The sequence below is a fragment of the Mchenga conophoros genome, linkage group LG3 (genome assembly GCF_057382185.1).
Source record: "Mchenga conophoros isolate Kocher_MC1m ecotype Shallow Benthic linkage group LG3, M_conophoros_male_GT1.1, whole genome shotgun sequence".
Taxonomy (NCBI): Eukaryota; Metazoa; Chordata; class Actinopteri; order Cichliformes; family Cichlidae; genus Mchenga; species Mchenga conophoros.
Window position 1 is genome coordinate 20,232,573 of NC_140528.1, and position 20,696 is coordinate 20,253,268.

The window sequence follows — 20,696 nt, forward strand, 5'->3', positions numbered from 1 at the left end:
AACCAACAAAATATGTAATTAACTAATTTGAATTGTACATAAATACATAATGAATTATTTTAAATGAAATTAACCGATAATTCATTGTGATTTTGTTTTGTGTTTTGATGAGCTAATAATCAGCTCTCTTTTTCTCATTGTTGTTCTAAGCCGCTTATCCAAAGGTAAGGCACTACCTGTTGAATTATTTCCAAAGTGTGCCAAATTGGACATTACAAATTAAAGTCTACTCACTGAAATTACTGGGGAATGTCTGCTTTGATTTTGATGAGAATCTCATGACAGTACTGAGGATTTAATGCAGTTGGACCGCTAAAGGATTTAATACGGTTGGACCGCTAAAGGATTTAATATGGTTGGACCGTGGAAAGCAGTTGGACTGCTGAGTGATTTTAGTATATTAGGGAATTTGGTTATTGTTTGGGGTGGAGCCCGTATTGGTTATAAGGTTGGACCTGCTTCAGTCTTACACTTTTTTGGCTGTTTTACTGTTGTTCCAAAGTATTATAAATTATTCAAGAACGTCAGTTGGACTGATAGGAAGCGCAGTGCTCAGAGGTAACGCTTGCCAATGCCAAGGACGCTTAGGCATTGTCCTCGAAGAGGGATAGTCAGTTGGTCACTGTGGAGCTTGGGGCACTCCAGAATAACTAGGAGTTAGAGTCTCCTTACCGTTTGGAACGGTAGTCTGCGCTTTTTTGGCCAGCAGAAGTTGGACTTCGGGCGTGTAACTTTAACTTAAAACTTCGGGGTAAGCCTTGGCTGTGAAATGCCAAAAATAGAGCTTCAGGCAAAGTTTGGGTTGGTTGACGCTTTTAAATTGAGTTAGGGATTTTAGAGATGAGGCCAGAAACTGTTGGACAGATACTGGTTAATTGATCACAAAAAAGTTGGACTTTATCGGTTGGACCGTTAACTCAAATTTGTCGAAATTGTTTAGGCGCTAAAGCTGACAGATGTGACAGTGGTTGTAAATATAAGACGTCTTTGTAATATAAAATAAGAGATCTCTGTGTGAAAGGAGTCTGAGGCAGTGCTGGAGCTATTTTTAGACTGTGTGTGTGTGAGTGTGAATATGCAAATTAGTCAGCAGTGAACTGTTTAAACCACAGTTGGTTTTACAAATACTGCTGCAAACATTGTTGAGTGTGTGTTTAAGACGCCATTTATGTTCATTAGAGGGCTATAAATAAAGTTTTGAGTTGCCGTAGTGGATGTATAGTAATTGACTGAGTTTTGATATATAAATATAGTGAGTGCACTGTATATATTTAAGACTAACATATTACTTTTAGGAGTAACCTCTCATCAGCAATAAATGCTGGTGTGTTTTATTTTTTCTATTCTATGTGTGTGCTGTGAGAATTAATAGAGGTTTCAATTGTTTTCTTTGACTTGCTCTTTCTGATTATGAAAGGCATGTCTGAAATACTCTTAGGAAAGCGTGTTGTGAGTATATTCCTCAACTCTTGTCACAGTTTAAGTGTGTGAATGCTGTGAGTAGCAGGTTTTGAGTGATTGGGTGTGATTTGTACAAAATAATAAATAATAATAACACTATGAAAGTTGATAGTAGAGTGAGTGCAGAAGTGGAAGTGTGAGAGAAAAGGCGGTGTGTGTGTGAGACGATCTGACAAACGCAAAGAATTTAGTATATTTAGAAGTGTGTGCGTGAAATAAGGGTGAATTGTTTTAGATCAAGACTTAGTAAAACAAGAGTTTTATTAGCCTGTAAAAAAAACAAAACAGGAGAGATAGAAACAGAAAATATGGTTCTGAGCAGCTGCAAGGTTGACAGGAAATGGTGTGTGTGACAGGAACTTTGCATGCCCATAAAAGGAACTGACTGTGACAAGTGAGCACACAGAGAGAGAAACATACGAGTTAAACTCCAGGCAGATGAAGCAAATGGAGGTTTTAAGAAAAGAAATGAAAAGGATATTAATTGTATGCTTTAGTGTGTCAATACAGGTGGACTTCTTTCAACCTAGAATCTTGAGTACAAAACCATTGATTAACAGAATTGGGAGGAAAACAGGCCAGATTTTGGCTTAAAATTTTACAGCTTGACCTCCCACTTGTCCCGATCCTGAGAAGAAGCTCATAGGACAGTTAATCTCCTGATGAAGACCGACAGAACATCGTGGACTTCAAGAATTAACAGCAGGCAAAAGACAGTGCAACTGAAACTACACTGACGATACCAGCAGCAGCATGGAAGAAAAGCACGTGATGGAAAATGCACGGTGAACTGCAGGCTGGTAAGAACAGTGTGACATAACTGTTTAAAGACACTGAATGGGATATTTTGCCAGGCTGGGATTTAATCTAAAAGGAAAATACTGAAAAGAGCAACGGAGAAGAAACAGAGAAGAAACAGACTGTGTTTGCTGGGGATCACAAGACAACAAAGGACACTAAGAGAAGGGCACAGGGGCCAGTGGGAAGGTGAAGCCCAGACGAGTTCGACTGCGAGAATAGAGGGTACAATTGGGTTGAAATTGAAGCCGGAACTCAGGATGGTTTAGGGATGTCCACGTCACAAACAAAGAGGTAAACAAGAAGAAGGTAAAATAAAGAGAGAAAATAACTGACAATTACATTAATGAATAGAAGACACACATACAGATATTACATAGATTTATTTTTAGGATAAAGGGGAGAGCTTATACGTAGAAATGACTTTTTATACATATTGCATTTTGTGCCTTTAAGGGAGTTGTGGCTCAATTCGTCTCTTGTGGGTCACGAGCCTTTGGCTAGCGCTATGATTAGCCAATCTACTGTGAGGATGATATGAGTTATTGAAGGATTGCACACGCTTACAGACACAGAGTCCATAAACACACATGACAGTATTGATTCCAGGCAAAAGGCCTCAAATTAATTTAGCGTTTAACTGAACTTGAGCTGGCCCTGTAACAAGTGACAGAAAAGAGGAACTCAATAGGAGTTTCTTGCTTTAGAGAAGGACCAAAGGAAGGAAAGCATATATTTTGGTTAAGTCTGATAAACTAGAATGAGAAGGTATTGTTACATCAAAGGAGCAAGATGAAATAAAAAGGCTGTACCAAAAAAAGGCTATAACATAGGAAATGTGAGTTTTAAAATGAAGTTAGTGTTAACACACAGGAGTTGTTTCAAGGCAGCGTTTAGCTGTGATAAAATGTATGCAGGAGTAATTGCTTATATGTTTAAACTTAATTGATTAAAGTGGTTGTTTTTTTTTGGATCTTTTAGTAGAATAGGCGCTTATAATGATTTTCTTGTGAAAGGAGATTCTAGGTCAGAGTGGAGGCCTTGCAGCAGCGAGAGTTCTGTGTACAGGATGTTGATGATTAGATAAGGCAAGCGACAGGAAACGCATGCAGGGACGTGAAAGCAGCGTTTTAAGAGTTTTAAAATGATGAGTAACGTTGAAGAATATATATAAATACAAGTCAATAAGTCAAGAAGATAATTAGGATCAGGCTTTTGATTAAAGAGTCCCAAAGATGATAAGTTAGGGAGGTGCAGGAAAAGGTGTTTGGTTTGCTTTACACAAGATCTCGGCGACCACAGGGGGGTGAGGATCCTGGAGGCCCGAGGCATGATGGACCACAAGAGAGGGACGCAGAAAAAACCTAATCTTACGCATGGAGTGTTCTCGAGGGGGAGCTGGTGTTTATTACTGGACCACTTAGATGACATGAGGTTGTCTGATTTGCTGAGCCAGAGGACGGCTAGAGAGGGTCAGAGCGGGAGTGGTGACCCCGATGTCCATGATGCCATGGATGGACATGGAAGCAGCTGAGTGGGCCGAGGAGTGACCCAACACAATGTATTGTGACCTCTGGTGTTCCAGAGGTCGAGAGAGGGAGTATTGAGATTGGAGAGATATTTTGCTGCTATTGTTAAAGGCTCATGTTCTCACTTAGATCATCGATTTCTACTTGCATTTCTTTCTGGGAAAAATGGGGATTACTTTGGAAACAGGAAGCATTTTCCCCAATAAGCAGCCCTGGATTTGTAAATCACTCCAACATGTTCTCAGGCAGAAGAAGCTGTCTTGTTATGAGGGAGAGAAGAAAAAGATTGAGGCACAGAAACTTGTTGAAAGAGAGATAAAGCAGCTAAAATCAGGTGTAAAAGTAAAGCAGAGGATGAGCTGAATAAAGGACACTCAAGGCTGGCTTGGAAAGGAATGAAGTCCATGGTGGGGATGCAGAACAAGGAGCAAAGATGAATGTGATGCTGAATCAGCAGAAGACTTGGACTCATTTGATTCCAGCTTTGATATCATTGATTTCAATGAAGAGCTTTGTGATTGTAGCAAAGGGCTGGTAGCTCTGAGAGTCCCACTGATGAGGTGTTTGTGTGGAAATCTCTTAGTGGGACCAAAGAGAGAAAAAGCCCTGGTCCTGATGCTGTGGGAGGGGAATGATTGAAGTGTGCTGTGAGGAACTGACTGGGAGATTTTCACACATTTTCCAGTCCTCCTTGGAACAACAGGAAGTTCCCAGCATATGGAAACAAAGGTTAAGTGTCCTATGGCACTCAGTGATGATGGTGCTGTGGCCCCACCACCTCCACCTCTTTGTAAAGGAACTAACTGTAATCTGAAGCTTCAAATGGAACTAAGACTTCCTCCACTAGGTGGCAGTGTCTGATGAGAAAGTGTTAGTGGAGCTGGCCTGGAGTCAGAAACAGGAAGATGCAGGATTTGGGCTGAAATGGGGAAAAGTGGTTCGCACTAGTGCCTTAAAGCAAGAAGGTTGTAGGTTGAAGCTTGTTGGCCTTTCTGTGGAGGTTGGATGTTCTCCCACAGTCCAATGAAATGCTGCTTAGGTTCATTGGTGCTTCTAAATTGGCTGTAGGTGTGGATGTGAGAGAGTGCTTCTCTGTCTCTCTCTGTTGGCCCTGTGATGGACTGCTCACCTGTGCAGGTGGACCACGCCTCTTGCCCTATGACAGCTAGGGCACAGGCTGCAGCCCTGTGAGCCTAAGCTGAATAAACAGTTAGCAAAAATGATCCATAGATGGCCTGAAATCCCCCAGTTAGCAGTTTGGTAGATAGCTATGACATGCTAATCCCATCCAGCAGCTGTATTCTACCTGTAAGCTGATCCCTGCTGAGCCAAAGCACTTTTTCATATACAAATTACAACCTTTAATAGAAACCTATTGGTCAGCATCTTATTAGCCTGCTGTTAGCTTCATTCCACAGAAAACTGAGAGAAACTAACAGAGTTGATAAAGAATAAAGAGAAATGTGCTGATTTAAAGCCTTTGAAGTGCTTCAGATGATCTCTGTCCACTTCTGTCCACTCATTCATTCATGTAAGCTTTCTAATGCAGCTTTGATCTTCACAGTCTGCTTCATGAAACTCATTCTAACCCTGAATGTCAGAGTGTTCCTCCTTCTCTTTCCCATCATACATGCTGGCAGTGGAGGAGATTTGGATGTTGGACTGTGTTTTGGATGATGTGTGTATGTTTGTGTTGGACTGCTGTCTGTAAAGCAAACGCACATTTTGCTTTGGATTTCAGTGTCAGACAGACTTTAAGGTGGAATGAAGAGTTGGAGAGTTTCACAGTGAATTATCCAGTGGAGGATTTTTCTTCTTCTTTGAAGGTTTGAAATGTGAACATTGTTCTGCTGCAGTCAATGGACTAAACCAGAGAAGAAGAAAACAGACTTTACCATGAAGATCCTCAGTGTGGATCAGTATAATATCAGCCTGATGTCTGCAGTTTAGTGTCAGCACAACTTTCACATCATATTCATCTCAGCGCAACTAAAACATGCTGACTGACCTCAGAGTTTCAAGTCCACATCCTGGACTCTCCAGGAAACCACACAGATGCTTCACTCCTGAATCCTGCAGCTCGTAGTTGCAGCTCAGGTCCAGCTCTCTCAGATGGGAGGGGTTGGACTTCAGTGCTGCTGCCAGATAATCACAGCTGATCTCTGACAAACCACAGTCCCTCAATCTGTATAAAGAATGAAAGATGTAAGTTTATTAGACAAAGTGTGAGCTTGAAATCATTCAGTGTTTCATCATCTGTTCAGAGCTGAAGAAGGTTCAGAATGTAGAAGTTTAGAAAATGGAAACTCCAAACAGCTGACAGAGTTCATACGCCTTTGTCAGGGTCAAATTCAAGCAAGACCATGTGAAAATTAAAACACATCATCCTAGGTGAACTTAAACACCTTTGTTCCCCTTTTGTTAAGACATAGAAAAGTACACCACACAAAAATACTGCAAAAGGAAACGGTCGCCTTATATACATAGTGTATAAACTCAAAATGCACATTTCACTTCAAATTAAGATTAAGGCTTTGAACAGATCACATAGTTCAGTTCAACATATAAGACTTTAAGAATGCACAAGCATCTACTTAAAATCTATTTAATTTATCATCCATGATATTATTTTGTACAATTCCAATGTATTTTGTTCATCTCCCTTAAATAAACAGGCAGTCTTAAAGTATGAAATATTCATATACAAACACATATAAATGTGTGTACTGTCTCAGTGGCTGATAGTACCCCACAGGCCTCAGTGTGAGCTTGAAGACATTTATAATGTTTAAGTAGTTTAATGTGCAGGTGCTGACGATAAACACATTTTGAATGAAAGCCGGGGAACTTTGGTAGCACAGAAACAAGTGGCTATTCTTTGTGACTATATGGATCACTCACAATACCATTATTTCACACAAAGGCACCAAATTAATACTCAAAAAAGCTGCAGCAATACACACAAATATAAACAGTACTTGGTGACAACTTTGCTTTTAGCCTTTAACCCTTCTTGACTACTTTTGATGTGGCCTCTATATTTTACCTTTAAAAACAGTTTATCTTGCCAATCTGTTATTTTCTCATTTTGACCAACTGTATCAGCACAATTTATCGAAATTCAGACAAAATTTAAAATACACGTAGAAAGTGATATTTTGACTGTAAAAACCACACACATGTTTAACGAATCATCTTCATAACTTGAAATGCAAATAGAGATTGTACACTTTTAAAAATACGCACACGTTTTGCAAACAACAAAGTTATATGGTACTATTTACCAAAAAATGCAGCCAAGGCTCAGACGTTTTTCATATAATCATTTCAAACTATTTACAGAACAATCAGGTGTCAAACAATAGTTTGTGTCACTCTAACACATATGAGAACAGCACAGGGATAAACCTGCAGGTCTGACAGCAGGTGTGTCACTCAGCGTTTACACTGCAATCTGCCTTTGTTGGCTTTAAGGCAGCAACTGTGACGATCACTAGTAGAACTGACACACAAAACAAAACAACAGCTACACACTAAATACACAAGACAACAAACTAACTTGAGACCAAACACGGTAAACGTCACAAATCTCTCACGTATCAAAACTCTCTCTCTCTTTCGCTCACTCGCTCTCTCTTGCCGGTCACTCCTAAAACTTCCCCCTTTTGCTAAACAACCAAATGTCATGTTTCCATATCATTTTTGATTGGTCGACATGGTACATTTTCCCACCTATAGGGCTTTGGAGCGTGATGTCACGGGAGATGGGCCACGCCCCCTTCCGCCATGACAGTAGGCCAGCCAAAGGATACCATTTCAGCTATGGATCGTACGTGTTGTGTTGTCGGTTGCAACGTTAGATCACACGATCGTGAAGGCAAGAAGCTGGATAACGGGCTCTCTTTTCATCGTTTTCCATCCTGGAGGCAACGTGAGGGATCCCATGTATCCGATATTACTAAACAAAGACGTCAGGCTTGGATTGCAGCGGTGAGACGAGCGGATATCGAGTTCTCTGCAATCCCCAGCTTTTTGTTGGTTTGCTCACGGCATTTTCTTTCCGGTGAGTTCTAAATTAATTCATATCACTCTTGAAAGGCTTTTAGTGTTATTTTCAATGTGCTGCGGTCATAGATAATGAGATAAAACATGCTAATGTGTGATGCTGCAGAACCACATCATGTCGACTGAGTAGCTTATGATTTGGCATTATTGCAGGCAAACCAGCATATGAAATGGATGTAACAAATCCAGACTGGGAACCAACACTGCACATGGGGCATGACGACATACCTGTATCAGACTCGGACCGGCACTCAAGGCGTACGCAACGGAAGCGAAAAAGAGCACCCATCGGAGGTAAACAACCCCCCCCCTCTAAAAACATACTAAATTGCTATCACTGTACACTAATCCGCACATAACTTCCAGATGAATCACACACCTGTCATTGGAATATTGGTGTACATTTACCTTATGTCTAATTTTATCTTACAGGCTTTCGTTATGCAGCTGCAGAGTCTGAAGGTGTGCCCCGTGCAGAAGTGATTGATGAAGATCTGACAGAAGACCAACAGCAAAATCACAATGTCATGGAGGCAGTGGACAGCAGTTGTGTTGGACAAGTGGAGGTTGAGGTAGCAGCTGCAAATGTGGATATACTGAAGAAATGTAAACCTTTTAAAATGATGACAGATTACAAACTCTCAGCTGTGTCTGTAATCAAACCTCTGTAACTTTGCTTCACTTCAGCAGCATCAGCTCATGTTCACATGTTGATTCATGGTTTGCTTCAGTTTTTGATGGACTGCAGAATATTTTGAAGGTTATCTGCTATAAAAAGCCAGAACAGGAAAATCTGCTTCATGTGTTTCTGTTTGATCCTCAGTGACTTTGACACAAAGGCCTCTGCTGTGATGATCACACCTCTGATCAAGTCTCACAGTGTCAGCTTTGTTTTTATACATATGGATATGTGCTGATAAATGATCAGAGTTATAATATTTCCCACTGTCTGCTGTGTGCCGTGACCTTTGACCTGCTAAAGACAGTCAGCTGTGGATTATTCATTGTTGTGTCTGATACTTAGAACTGTGAGGAAGAACACTACACAGTTAATCAGGGTCCCCTCTCTCTGAATCAGGAAAGGTGGGCAGGCCGCGTGTGGGCCACGGGCCATACGTTGAGTCTCACTGTTTGAAATGTGAACATTGTTCTGCTGCAGTCAATGGACTAAACCAGAGAAGAAGAAAACAGACTTTACCATGAAGATCCTCAGTGTGGATCAGTATAATATCAGCCTGATGTCTGCAGTTTAGTGTCAGCACAACTTTCACATCATATTCATCTCAGCACAACTAAAACATGCTGACTGACCTCAGAGTTTCAAGTCCACATCCTGGACTCTCCAGGAAACCACACAGATGCTTCACTCCTGAATCCTGCAGCTTGTCGTTGTCACTCAGGTCCAGCTGTCTCAGATGGGAGGGGTTGGACTTCAGTGCTGCTGCCAGATAATCACAGCTGATCTCTGACAAACCACAGTCCATCAATCTGTATAAAGAATGAAAGATGTAAGTTTATTAGACAAAGTGTGAGCTTGAAATCATTCAGTGTTTCATCATCTGTTCAGAGCTGAAGAAGGTTCAGAATGTAGAAGTTTAGAAAACGGAAACTCCAAACAGCTGAAGCCAACAGGAAGCAGCTTCAAACAAACACAACAAGAGAAAAAACTCTGAATGTTTCACATTAAAGTCGTACATTTATCATAAAAACAGGACAAAGACTTGAAAAAGTCTTGTTTTTCCTTCCAGGAACCACAAGGCTTCACTTTTAAAGGTGAAGTGTGAAAGAAATGGACATATTTGAAGTCCAACACCTTTTTCCAGTCACATTATTAAAGCAGACAAACTACAAGCTCATTTTTATTCCAACAAGTCATCTTCTGACCTGGACTAACAACACTGGTCTCTATGTGCAGCTGGCTGTGAGACCAGTGCTCAGGGAGCGTCTACAAAGTGCAACACTGAAAGAACATCACACACTAGCTTTGTCCCAAAACGTCGGCTGCATCCTTCGGAGGACCCGGTATTCGCGGTCTACGTGGGCCGGGTCCTTCAAAGACCGAAAAGGCTGGAAGTGCGAGGCTGTGAAATGGGACGGTCTAGCCTTCAGATTTGCGTCACCGCTGTGTCGGTGGAGTTTAATAAACTCGGCCGTCTGCTCCTTGCTATCTAAAATATAACAGGACACTGGCGTAAACTCTCGACCGTCTCACACTTCTGTTTAATCAGTTTCCTGTTTAACGTTTATTCAGCTGTGTGAAAATCCCGGAGGAACTTTGATCTCAGCCAAACCGATTTACTCCGGAACAAATAAAACACAGAAAAAAGGCAAACAATTACATTTTTAAGTTATCCGAGTGACTTATATATCGTGTTTCACCTGAGTAGCGAAAGAGCGGGGTCTGAAAACGATGAAGCCGGGCGTCCGCTGCTCTCGCCGGCTGGAGTGACCATTGAACCCCCTGGCTTGCTAGCGAGCGGGTGGGTAAGACGTCTCCGAAAACGTCGGCACACTTTTGCAAATATGTGATGTCTTGATAAACCAAGCAGATATTTGAAGTTTACACAGCTACTTTCTCGCCTGAAAATATGTTAAAAGTTTATTTTGTGACCCAGAAAGATTAATAAGAGTAATTTGAAAACTTAGTAGCTGCCGCCATTGTTGGCAGCTGAAATTTGGCTGGGATATGAATTCTGGGATATGGTGGGCCACGAAGGACACACCCGACGAATCCTTCAAATTCGGGGAAATGAAGGACGCATTTGTCGGGCACATTTGAAGGAGTCGACAAATACGGACAGCCTTCATCGCCTGGCTGTGACGTAATCGGCCTTCAAATGCGGCCTCTGGAGGATGCAGCCGACGTTTTGGGACACAGCTACTAAATTGCTTCCATCATCCAACCTGAAGAGGAAACAGAGACGCCTCCCCTTCAAAGTAAAAGCTGCTCCTTTTAGAATAGAATAGAATAGAATTCAACTTTATTGTCATTGCACATGCACAGGTACAGGGCAACGAAATGCAGTTTGCATCCATCCAGAAGTGCTTTAGTGATATAGGTATATTACAATATATATTAGCAATAGTATAGATGTGTAAGTATATTACAGAAATGGGTCTATTATGGTATGTTATAATGTACACGGTATGAAGTATGTTGTGAATATTCTATAACTAAGTATGTACAGGCTGTAGTGAGTACAAGCTATGAACAGGATATAAATATGAAAAACTATACAGAATATGAAATAAATAACTTTACAGAAATCTGAGATATACAGCTATACAGAAATGGGAACTATGCAAGTTGTAAACAGTTGTAGGATTAAAGATTATCGAATGTACAGAATGATTATTTACACAGAGCTATACAGTAGTGCAGTTAAGATAAGTGAGGGTGTAGATAGTTTCTACAGAGGCTATATAAAGTGCTAGTGGTTGTGAGTGGTGGTTCACTCCATGTTATTATTGTGTTTGAGGGTACAGTTGTCCATTGTGTGTGTGTATGTTCAGTCCATGAGTTTAACGTGGGTCAGATGTCAGGAGGCAGAGTTCAGGAGTCTGACAGCTGTGGGGAAGAAGCTGTTCTGGTACCTGGTGGTCTTAGTCCGGAGGCTCCTGTGGCGCCTCCCAGAGGGCAGGAGGGTGAAGAGTCCATGTGATGGGTGACTGGGGTCTTTGATGATTTTCCCAGCCCTTTTCAGACACCGCTTCCTGTAGATGTCTTTTATGGCAGGAAGTGGTGCTCCGGCGATGCGCTGGGCAGTTTTCACGACCCTCTGCAACGCCTTCCGGTCCGAGGCAGAGCAGTTCCCGTACCAGACTGTTATACAGTTGGTCAGGATGCTCTCGATGGTGCAGCGATAGAAGTTCACCAGGATGTCTGAGGACAGGTGGTTCTTCCTCAGAGTCCTCAAGAAGAAGAGGCGCTGGTGAGCCTTCTTGACCAGCTTGGAGCAGTTGGTCGTCCAGGTGAGATCCTCGGAGATGTGAACTCCCAGGAACTTGAAGCTGCTCACACGCTCCACAGCCGTCCCCTTAATGTGGATGGGTGGATGTGGGTCAGCATTCCTCCTGTAGTCCACGATGAGCTCCTTGGTCTTCTCGGTGTTAAGCAGCAGGTTGTTTGTGTCGCACCACTCAGCCAGACGATCCACCTCCTCCCTGTAGGCGGCCTCATCGTTGTCACTGATGAGGCCAATCACCGTGGTGTCATCTGCAAACTTAATGATGGTGTTGGAACCATCAGCAGGTCTGCAGTCGTGGGTGAAGAGGGAGTAGAGGAAAGGGCTCATCACACAGCCTTGTGGTACACCGGTGTTCATTGTGATGGTAGATGAGCAGCGGTTATCCAGCCGGACATGTTGGGGGCGGTTGGTCAGGAAGTCCAGTAACCATTTGCAGATGAGGGAACTGATGCCCAGGTCTGTCAGTTTCCTGATGAGTTGTGAGGACACAGTATCAAAGAAAGTCTACAGTATAACATAGAAAAGACAGAACAAAGTTTTGGTTGTTTTTAAATTGTGCAGAAATGAAACTACACTAAGCTCAATTATGTGACAGACATTTCATCCCATGTCAGTTTGGCCTCATCCTGGGCCGGATTATCCAGCACACACTCTGACCACAGGTCCATGTTGAGCAGGATGAGCTGCTGGCTAATCTGGAGGCTGTAGCAGCAGCTCACAGTCACAGTGGGTTTCCACTCATGAAAAAGCTCTGGCTGCTTCATTTCTCATCTCATATCAGAGACTTTAATGCTTCACTGAAGCTGTACTGTGATGCTTCCATATCCCAGTGAGGCCTCCATAATGATTTCAGCTGTTCTGTACACACACTGTGTGCCCTGTATGGCTCAAAGTCTCTGCAGCCTGTTTTTATCTGCTATCATCAGATCTTCATCATCCTCATTCACATCCCTCACACACTCTACAGCCTGGTCAGCACTGACTTCATCTTCACTGACTGATGGAGCACAACATGAACCTGTGGAGGCTGAAACACTGTCCTGTCAAACATCTCCCCGTCACCACTCCACTTCTGTCAGCCTTTAAATGAACCCTGCTCAAGTCTGTCACTTCTGTTTGGAGCCAAAAGAGGTTAAAGATTACGCCACTACATTCTTGTCTAGAAAATATTAAAGTGTATTTGGTGACACACAAAAAAGGGTAAAAGTATAGTTTGGGTCCACACATGTCCAAACCCTGGTGTGTAGGCCTACTTAGTATTGAGAAAAGCCCACTAAAAGAACGCCCACCAGACCAAAGCAATGGTTTTGACTTGATCAGCATTAACCCCGCCCCCTGACTTTGATGGGTGAAGCTGACAAATAAAATGTATTTATGAACAGCGATGCAGGGCCAGGAGTAGCAACGTGAATTAAATAAATACATCATTAAATAATTCATTAAATGTGTCAGTAAAATAATTAAAATAGAAAACAAACCAACAAAATATGTAATTAACTAATTTGAATTGTACATAAATACATAATGAATTATTTTAAATGAAATTAACCGATAATTCATTGTGATTTTGTTTTGTGTTTTGATGAGCTAATAATCAGCTCTCTTTTTCTCATTGTTGTTCTAAGCCGCTTATCCAAAGGTAAGGCACTACCTGTTGAATTATTTCCAAAGTGTGCCAAATTGGACATTACAAATTAAAGTCTACTCACTGAAATTACTGGGGAATGTCTGCTTTGATTTTGATGAGAATCTCATGACAGTACTGAGGATTTAATGCAGTTGGACTGCTAAAAATGATTGAATGCGGTTGGACCGCTAAAGGATTTAATACGGTTGGACCGTGGAAAGCAGTTGGACTGCTGAGTGATTTTAGTATATTAGGGAATTTGGTTATTGTTTGGGGTGGAGCCCGTATTGGTTATAAGGTTGGACCTGCTTCAGTCTTACACTTTTTTGGCTGTTTTACTGTTGTTCCAAAGTATTATAAATTATTCAAGAACGTCAGTTGGACTGATAGGAAGCACAGTGCTCAGAGGTAACGCTTGCCAATGCCAAGGACGCTTAGGCATTGTCCTCGAAGAGGGATAGTCAGTTGGTCACTGTGGAGCTTGGGGCACTCCAGAATAACTAGGAGTTAGAGTCTCCTTACCGTTTGGAACGGTAGTCTGCGCTTTTTTGGCCAGCAGAAGTTGGACTTCGGGCGTGTAACTTTAACTTAAAACTTCGGGGTAAGCCTTGGCTGTGAAATGCCAAAAATAGAGCTTCAGGCAAAGTTTGGGTTGGTTGACGCTTTTAAATTGAGTTAGGGATTTTAGAGATGAGGCCAGAAACTGTTGGACAGATACTGGTTAATTGATCACAAAAAAGTTGGACTTTATCGGTTGGACCGTTAACTTAAATTTGTCGAAATTGTTTAGGCGCTAAAGCTGACAGATGTGACAGTGGTTGTAAATATAAGACGTCTTTGTAATATAAAATAAGAGATCTCTGTGTGAAAGGAGTCTGAGGCAGTGCTGGAGCTATTTTTAGACTGTGTGTGTGTGAGTGTGAAAATGCAAATTAGTCAGCAGTGAACTGTTTAAACCACAGTTGGTTTTACAAATACTGCTGCAAACATTGTTGAGTGTGTGTTTAAGACGCCATTTATGTTCATTAGAGGGCTATAAATAAAGTTTTGAGTTGCCGTAGTGGATGTATAGTAATTGACTGAGTTTTGATATATAAATATAGTGAGTGCACTGTATATATTTAAGACTAACATATTACTTTTAGGAGTAACCTCTCATCAGCAATAAATGCTGGTGTGTTTTATTTTTTCTATTCTATGTGTGTGCTGTGAGAATTAATAGAGGTTTCAATTGTTTTCTTTGACTTGCTCTTTCTGATTATGAAAGGCATGTCTGAAATACTCTTAGGAAAGCGTGTTGTGAGTATATTCCTCAACTCTTGTCACAGTTTAAGTGTGTGAATGCTGTGAGTAGCAGGCTTTGAGTGATTGGGTGTGATTTGTACAAAATAATAAATAATAATAACACTATGAAAGTTGATAGTAGAGTGAGTGCAGAAGTGGAAGTGTGAGAGAAAAGGCGGTGTGTGTGTGAGACGATCTGACAAACGCAAAGAATTTAGTATATTTAGAAGTGTGTGCGTGAAATAAGGGTGAATTGTTTTAGATCAAGACTTAGTAAAACAAGAGTTTTATTAGCCTGTAAAAAAAACAAAACAGGAGAGATAGAAACAGAAAATATGGTTCTGAGCAGCTGCAAGGTTGACAGGAAATGGTGTGTGTGACAGGAACTTTGCATGCCCATAAAAGGAACTGACTGTGACAAGTGAGCACACAGAGAGAGAAACATACGAGTTAAACTCCAGGCAGATGAAGCAAATGGAGGTTTTAAGAAAAGAAATGAAAAGGATATTAATTGTATGCTTTAGTGTGTCAATACAGGTGGACTTCTTTCAACCTAGAATCTTGAGTACAAAACCATTGATTAACAGAATTGGGAGGAAAACAGGCCAGAATTTGGCTTAAAATTTTACAGCTTGACCTCCCACTTGTCCCGATCCTGAGAAGAAGCTCATAGGACAGTTAATCTCCTGATGAAGACCGACAGAACATCGTGGACTTCAAGAATTAACAGCAGGCAAAAGACAGTGCAACTGAAACTACACTGACGATACCAGCAGCAGCATGGAAGAAAAGCACGTGATGGAAAATGCACGGTGAACTGCAGGCTGGTAAGAACAGTGTGACATAACTGTTTAAAGACACTGAATGGGATATTTTGCCAGGCTGGGATTTAATCTAAAAGGAAAATACTGAAAAGAGCAACGGAGAAGAAACAGAGAAGAAACAGACTGTGTTTGCTGGGGATCACAAGACAACAAAGGACACTAAGAGAAGGGCACAGGGGCCAGTGGGAAGGTGAAGCCCAGACGAGTTCGACTGCGAGAATAGAGGGTACAATTGGGTTGAAATTGAAGCCGGAACTCAGGATGGTTTAGGGATGTCCATGTCACAAACAAAGAGGTAAACAAGAAGAAGGTAAAATAAAGAGAGAAAATAACTGACAATTACATTAATGAATAGAAGACACACATACAGATATTACATAGATTTATTTTTAGGATAAAGGGGAGAGCTTATACGTAGAAATTACTTTTTATACATATTGCATTTTGTGCCTTTAAGGGAGTTGTGGCTCAATTCGTCTCTTGTGGGTCACGAGCCTTTGGCTAGCGCTATGATTAGCCAATCTACTGTGAGGATGATATGAGTTATTGAAGGATTGCACACGCTTACAGACACAGAGTCCATAAACACACATGACAGTATTGATTCCAGGCAAAAGGCCTCAAATTAATTTAGCGTTTAACTGAACTTGAGCTGGCCCTGTAACAAGTGACAGAAAAGAGGAACTGAATAGGAGTTTCTTGCTTTAGAGAAGGACCAAAGGAAGGAAAGCATATATTTTGGTTAAGTCTGATAAACTAGAATGAGAAGGTATTGTTACATCAAAGGAGCAAGATGAAATAAAAAGGCTGTACCAAAAACAGGTTATAACATAGGAAATGTGAGTTTTAAAATGAAGTTAGTGTTAACACACAGGAGTTGTTTCAAGGCAGCGTTTAGCTATGATAAAATGTATGCAGGAGTAATTGCTTATATGTTTAAACTTAATTGATTAAAGTGGTTGTTTTTTTTGGGATCTTTTAGTAGAATAGGCGCTTATAATGATTTTCTTGTGAAAGGAGATTCTAGGTCAGAGTGGAGGCCTTGCAGCAGCGAGACTTCTGTGTACAGGATGTTGATGATTAGATAAGGCAAGCGACAGGAAACGCATGCAGGGACGTGAAAGCAGCGTTTTAAGAGTTTTAAAATGATGAGTAACGTTGAAGAATATATATAAATACAAGTCAATAAGTCAAGAAGATAATTAGGATCAGGCTTTTGATTAAAGAGTCCCAAAGATGATAAGTTAGGGAGGTGCAGGAAAAGGTGTTTGGTTTGCTTTACAGAAGATCTCGGCGACCACAGGGGGGTGAGGATCCTGGAGGCCCGAGGCATGATGGACCACAAGAGAGGGACGCAGAAAAAACCTAATCTTACGCATGGAGTGTTCTCGAGGGGGAGCTGGTGTTTATTACTGGACCACTTAGATGACATGAGGTTGTCTGATTTGCTGAGCCAGAGGACGGCTAGAGAGGGTCAGAGCGGGAGTGGTGACCCCGATGTCCATGATGCCATGGATGGACATGGAAGCAGCTGAGTGGGCCGAGGAGTGACCCAACACAATGTATTGCGACCTCTGGTGTTCCAGAGGTCGAGAGAGGGAGTATTGAGATTGGAGAGATATTTTGCTGCTATTGTTAATAATCATCATCATTACCATTGCATTAATAATATAATCTACAGAATTGATATTGCATTCAGATGTTTAAACAGTGTGTGTCTTTCAGAAAGACTAAGTTGCAGGCTGACAGGAAGTTGCAGGTTTGAAGAGTGTGTCTTTTGCAGAACTGAAACCGAAAGCAGAGTCTAAGTGCAGGTTATTTTGAGGAGCCTTTAAGGACGAGGCACACACTTAGTTAAAGAGAATCATTTATAGGTGGAAGTTTAATCATGTTTTGCTCGGGGTTGCAAAAGAGCAGTTTGTCGCAGAACTGCTGCTGATGTGTCAAGATGATAAGCGAGCATCCGGCAGTGACAGGAAGTACCTGCCATGAAGATAGGAGATAATGTTCTTTTAAACTGTGTTAAAAGTCATTGTGGTTTTGATTTGACGTATGCATATATTCTGTTTGTGACGTATGAGGGGGCGTCATTAAATTCAAGCCCTGATGGTATAAAATATCTGTTTATGCTTTGATTAAGTCGGAGATCAGCCCGGTCTGCGAACGGAGCTGGTCTTCCCACGCGTGTATTTCATTAAAATCGTTTGACCAAGTTCTGGACGATGGTTGTTTGAACTCTCCTTCCGCAATATTTGAACCTTAACATTAGTTTACTCAAAATAATTTTAAGACATCAATATTAAAGGTTAAATTATGATAATGAATACATGCAACTATAACTGATGACATAAGAATTTGGATTTTTTAAGCTAAAGCGAAGGTGCTGACTCACTTGGCATGTTACTCTCAAATCCTCCCTAATAACAAGAACATAATTACACTTTAGCCACAAGAGGGCAGCAGCATTAATACAAGTCACGTGTATATAAAGGTACAGTGATTATATTACAGTGATTTTGACAAAAACAAAACAGAAGTTGATGCAGTGTGTTTTTCATAACATACCAACCAAATTAAATAATAAAAACTTTATAACTTACAGAGCTTTTTTAGAGACTTTGACCACTGGCAGCAGCCTCAGAAGAGCCTCCTCTGAAGCAAAGTAATTCTGCAGGTTAAACACATCCAGATCTTTTTCTGATGACAGTAAGATGAAGACCAGAGCTGACCACTGAGCAGGAGACAGTTTATCTGTGGAGAGACGTCCTGATCTCAGGGACTGTTGGATCTCCTCCACTAGAGAACGATCATTCAGTTCATTCAGACAGTGAAACAGATTGATGCTTTTCTCTGCAGACAGATTCTCACTGAGCTTCTCCTTGATGTACTGAACTGCTTCTTGATTGGTCTTTGAGCTACTTCCTGTCTGTGTCATGAGGCCTTGCAAACGAGTTTGATTAGTCTTCAGACCCAAGAGAAAACGAAGGAACAAGTCCAGGTGTCCATTGGGGCTCTGTAAGGCCTTGTCCACAGCACACTGGTAGAAGTATTTCTCTGTCTGAGAGCTTGTTTGTTGCTCTTCCAGCTGATTGAGTCCAGAGTTGATGAAGGTCAGGTGGACATGAAGAGCAGCCAGAAACTCCTGAACACTGAGATGAACAAAGCAGAACACCTTGTTCTGGTACAGTTGTTTCTCCTCTTTAAAGATCTGTGTGAACACTCCTGAGTACACTGAGGCTGCTCTGATATCGATGCCACACTCTGTCAGGTCTGGTTCATAGAAGATCAGGTTTCCTTTCTGCAGCTGATCAAAAGCCAGTTTTCCCAGTGACTCAATCATCTTCCTGCTCTCTGGACTCCAGTGTGGATCTGTCTCAGCTCCTCCATCATATTTGACCTTCTTCACTTTGGCCTGAACCACCAGGAAGTGGATGTACATCTCAGTCAGGGTCTTGGGCAGCTCTCCTCCCTCTCTGGTTTCCAGCACATCCTCCAGAACTGTAGCAGTGATCCAGCAGAAGACTGGGATGTGACACATGATGTGGAGGCTTCGAGCTTTCTTGATGTGGGAGATGATCCTGCTGGCCTGCTCCTCATCTCTGAATCTCTTCCTGAAGTACTCCTCCTTCTGTGGGTCAGTGAACCCTCTGACCTCTGTCACCATGTCGACACACTGAGGAGGGATCTGATTGGCTGCTGCAGGTCGTGTTGTTATCCAAAGGCGAGCAGAAGGGAGCAGGTTCCCTCTGATGAGGTTTGTCAGCAGCTCATCCAATGAGGTGGACTTTCTTGTTTCAGTCAGGATTTTAGTTTTGTTGAAGTCCAAATGAAGTCGACACTCATCCAGACCATCAAGTATGAACACAACCTGGAAGTCTTCAAGCCTGCAGATTCCTGATTCATTAGTTTGATTAAAGAAGTGATGAACAAGTTCCACCAAGCTGAACTTTTCCTCTTTCAGCACATTCAGCTCTCTGAAAGTGAATGGAAATATGAACTGGATGTCCTGGTTGGCTTTGTCTTCAGCCCAGTCCAGGCTGTATTTCTGTGTTAAGACTGTTTTCCCAATGCCAGCCACTCCCTTTGTCAGCACTGTTCTGATTGGTTCGTCTCTTCCTGGTGAGGCTTTAAAGATGTCTTCTTGTCTGATTGTTGTTTCTGGTCTGTCTGGTTTCCTGGATGCTGTTTCAATCTGTCTGACCTCATGTTCATCATTGACCTCTGCAGTCCCTCCCTCTGTGATGTAGAGCTCTGTGTAGATCTGATTCAGGAGGGTTGGGCTTCCTGCTTTAGCGATGCCCTCAAACACACACTGGAACTTCTTCTTCAGTTGGGCTTTAAGTTCTCGTTTACAGAGTGGAGCAAATATTTCTGAAGGTAAGAAATTCAGAAACAAATATTATATAATAAATATCATAGCCTTTCAGTACCCTGAAAGGATGAATGTCTATTGGTCCATTTCTTGAGCTATTAGGAAAGATCAATATTCAGTCTTTAGAGAAATTCTCTTACTGCTCTGCAGATGGTCAGCCATCTCATGCTGCTTAAGTCTCCTCAAGAAGTGGAGTGTGATCTTCAGAAATGCTTCTCTGCAGCTCTTTCTTTCATCTTCATCCTCACCTTCAAACATCTCCTCATCCTCCATCTGGCTCTTTAAAGTTTCTGGGTGATCTGGACTCAGAAGCTTCTGGATCTTCTTCAGCTCGTTCTTCACAAACATGGTGATGTTGTCCTCCAGCCGCTGGAAAAGAAGACTATATGAATTACCCAGTGGTAAATGGACTGGTTCTTATATAGCTCTCTTTGATACTCTGTGCACACAAAGCATTTTATACAACATGCCTCATTCAACCAAGCACATTGTTCTATGCTTAAATACTTTCTTTCACACTCTGATGGATGCATCAGAGGGCAGCTTGGGTTTAGTACGTTACCCAGTACATTTGCCAGCCAGGGTTTGATTCACAAACCTTCTGACTAGTAGCTGACCTGCTCACCTCCTGAGCTACAGTCACCCCAATCTGACTGAAATCATGGAGCCCAAACTCTGACTTATGTTGGACACACTGACAATCCTCTGGTCCACAAAGTGCAGCATAGAGGTGACTGAAAAGAACAAATGTAAACGTAGTACTACAAA

At 41.7% G+C, this 20,696-nt stretch overlaps 1 protein-coding gene across 1 annotated transcript; it reads right to left on the reverse strand.

The window, feature by feature from the left end:
* Positions 1 to 18,152: 18,152 nt before the first annotated feature.
* LOC146577608 (protein NLRC3-like) lies at positions 18,153 to 20,276 on the reverse strand. Its single transcript, XM_085268332.1, has 2 exons — positions 20,069 to 20,276; positions 18,153 to 19,927 (listed from the first exon to the last, which is right to left on the reverse strand). The coding sequence occupies exons 1-2, from the start codon at positions 20,274 to 20,276 to the stop codon at positions 18,153 to 18,155; spliced, it is 1,983 nt and encodes a 660-aa protein (XP_085124458.1).
* Between the last annotated feature and the right edge of the window lie 420 nt (positions 20,277 to 20,696).

Coding starts and splice junctions, on each gene's coding strand:
- LOC146577608 (XM_085268332.1), bottom strand. CDS start 20,276: ATGTTTGTGAAGAACGAGCTGAAGAAGATCCAGAAGCTTCTGAGTCCA. Junction 19,928..20,068: donor GGCTGACCATCTGCAGAGCA/GTAAGAGAATTT, acceptor TCTTACCTTCAG/AAATATTTGCTCCACTCTGT.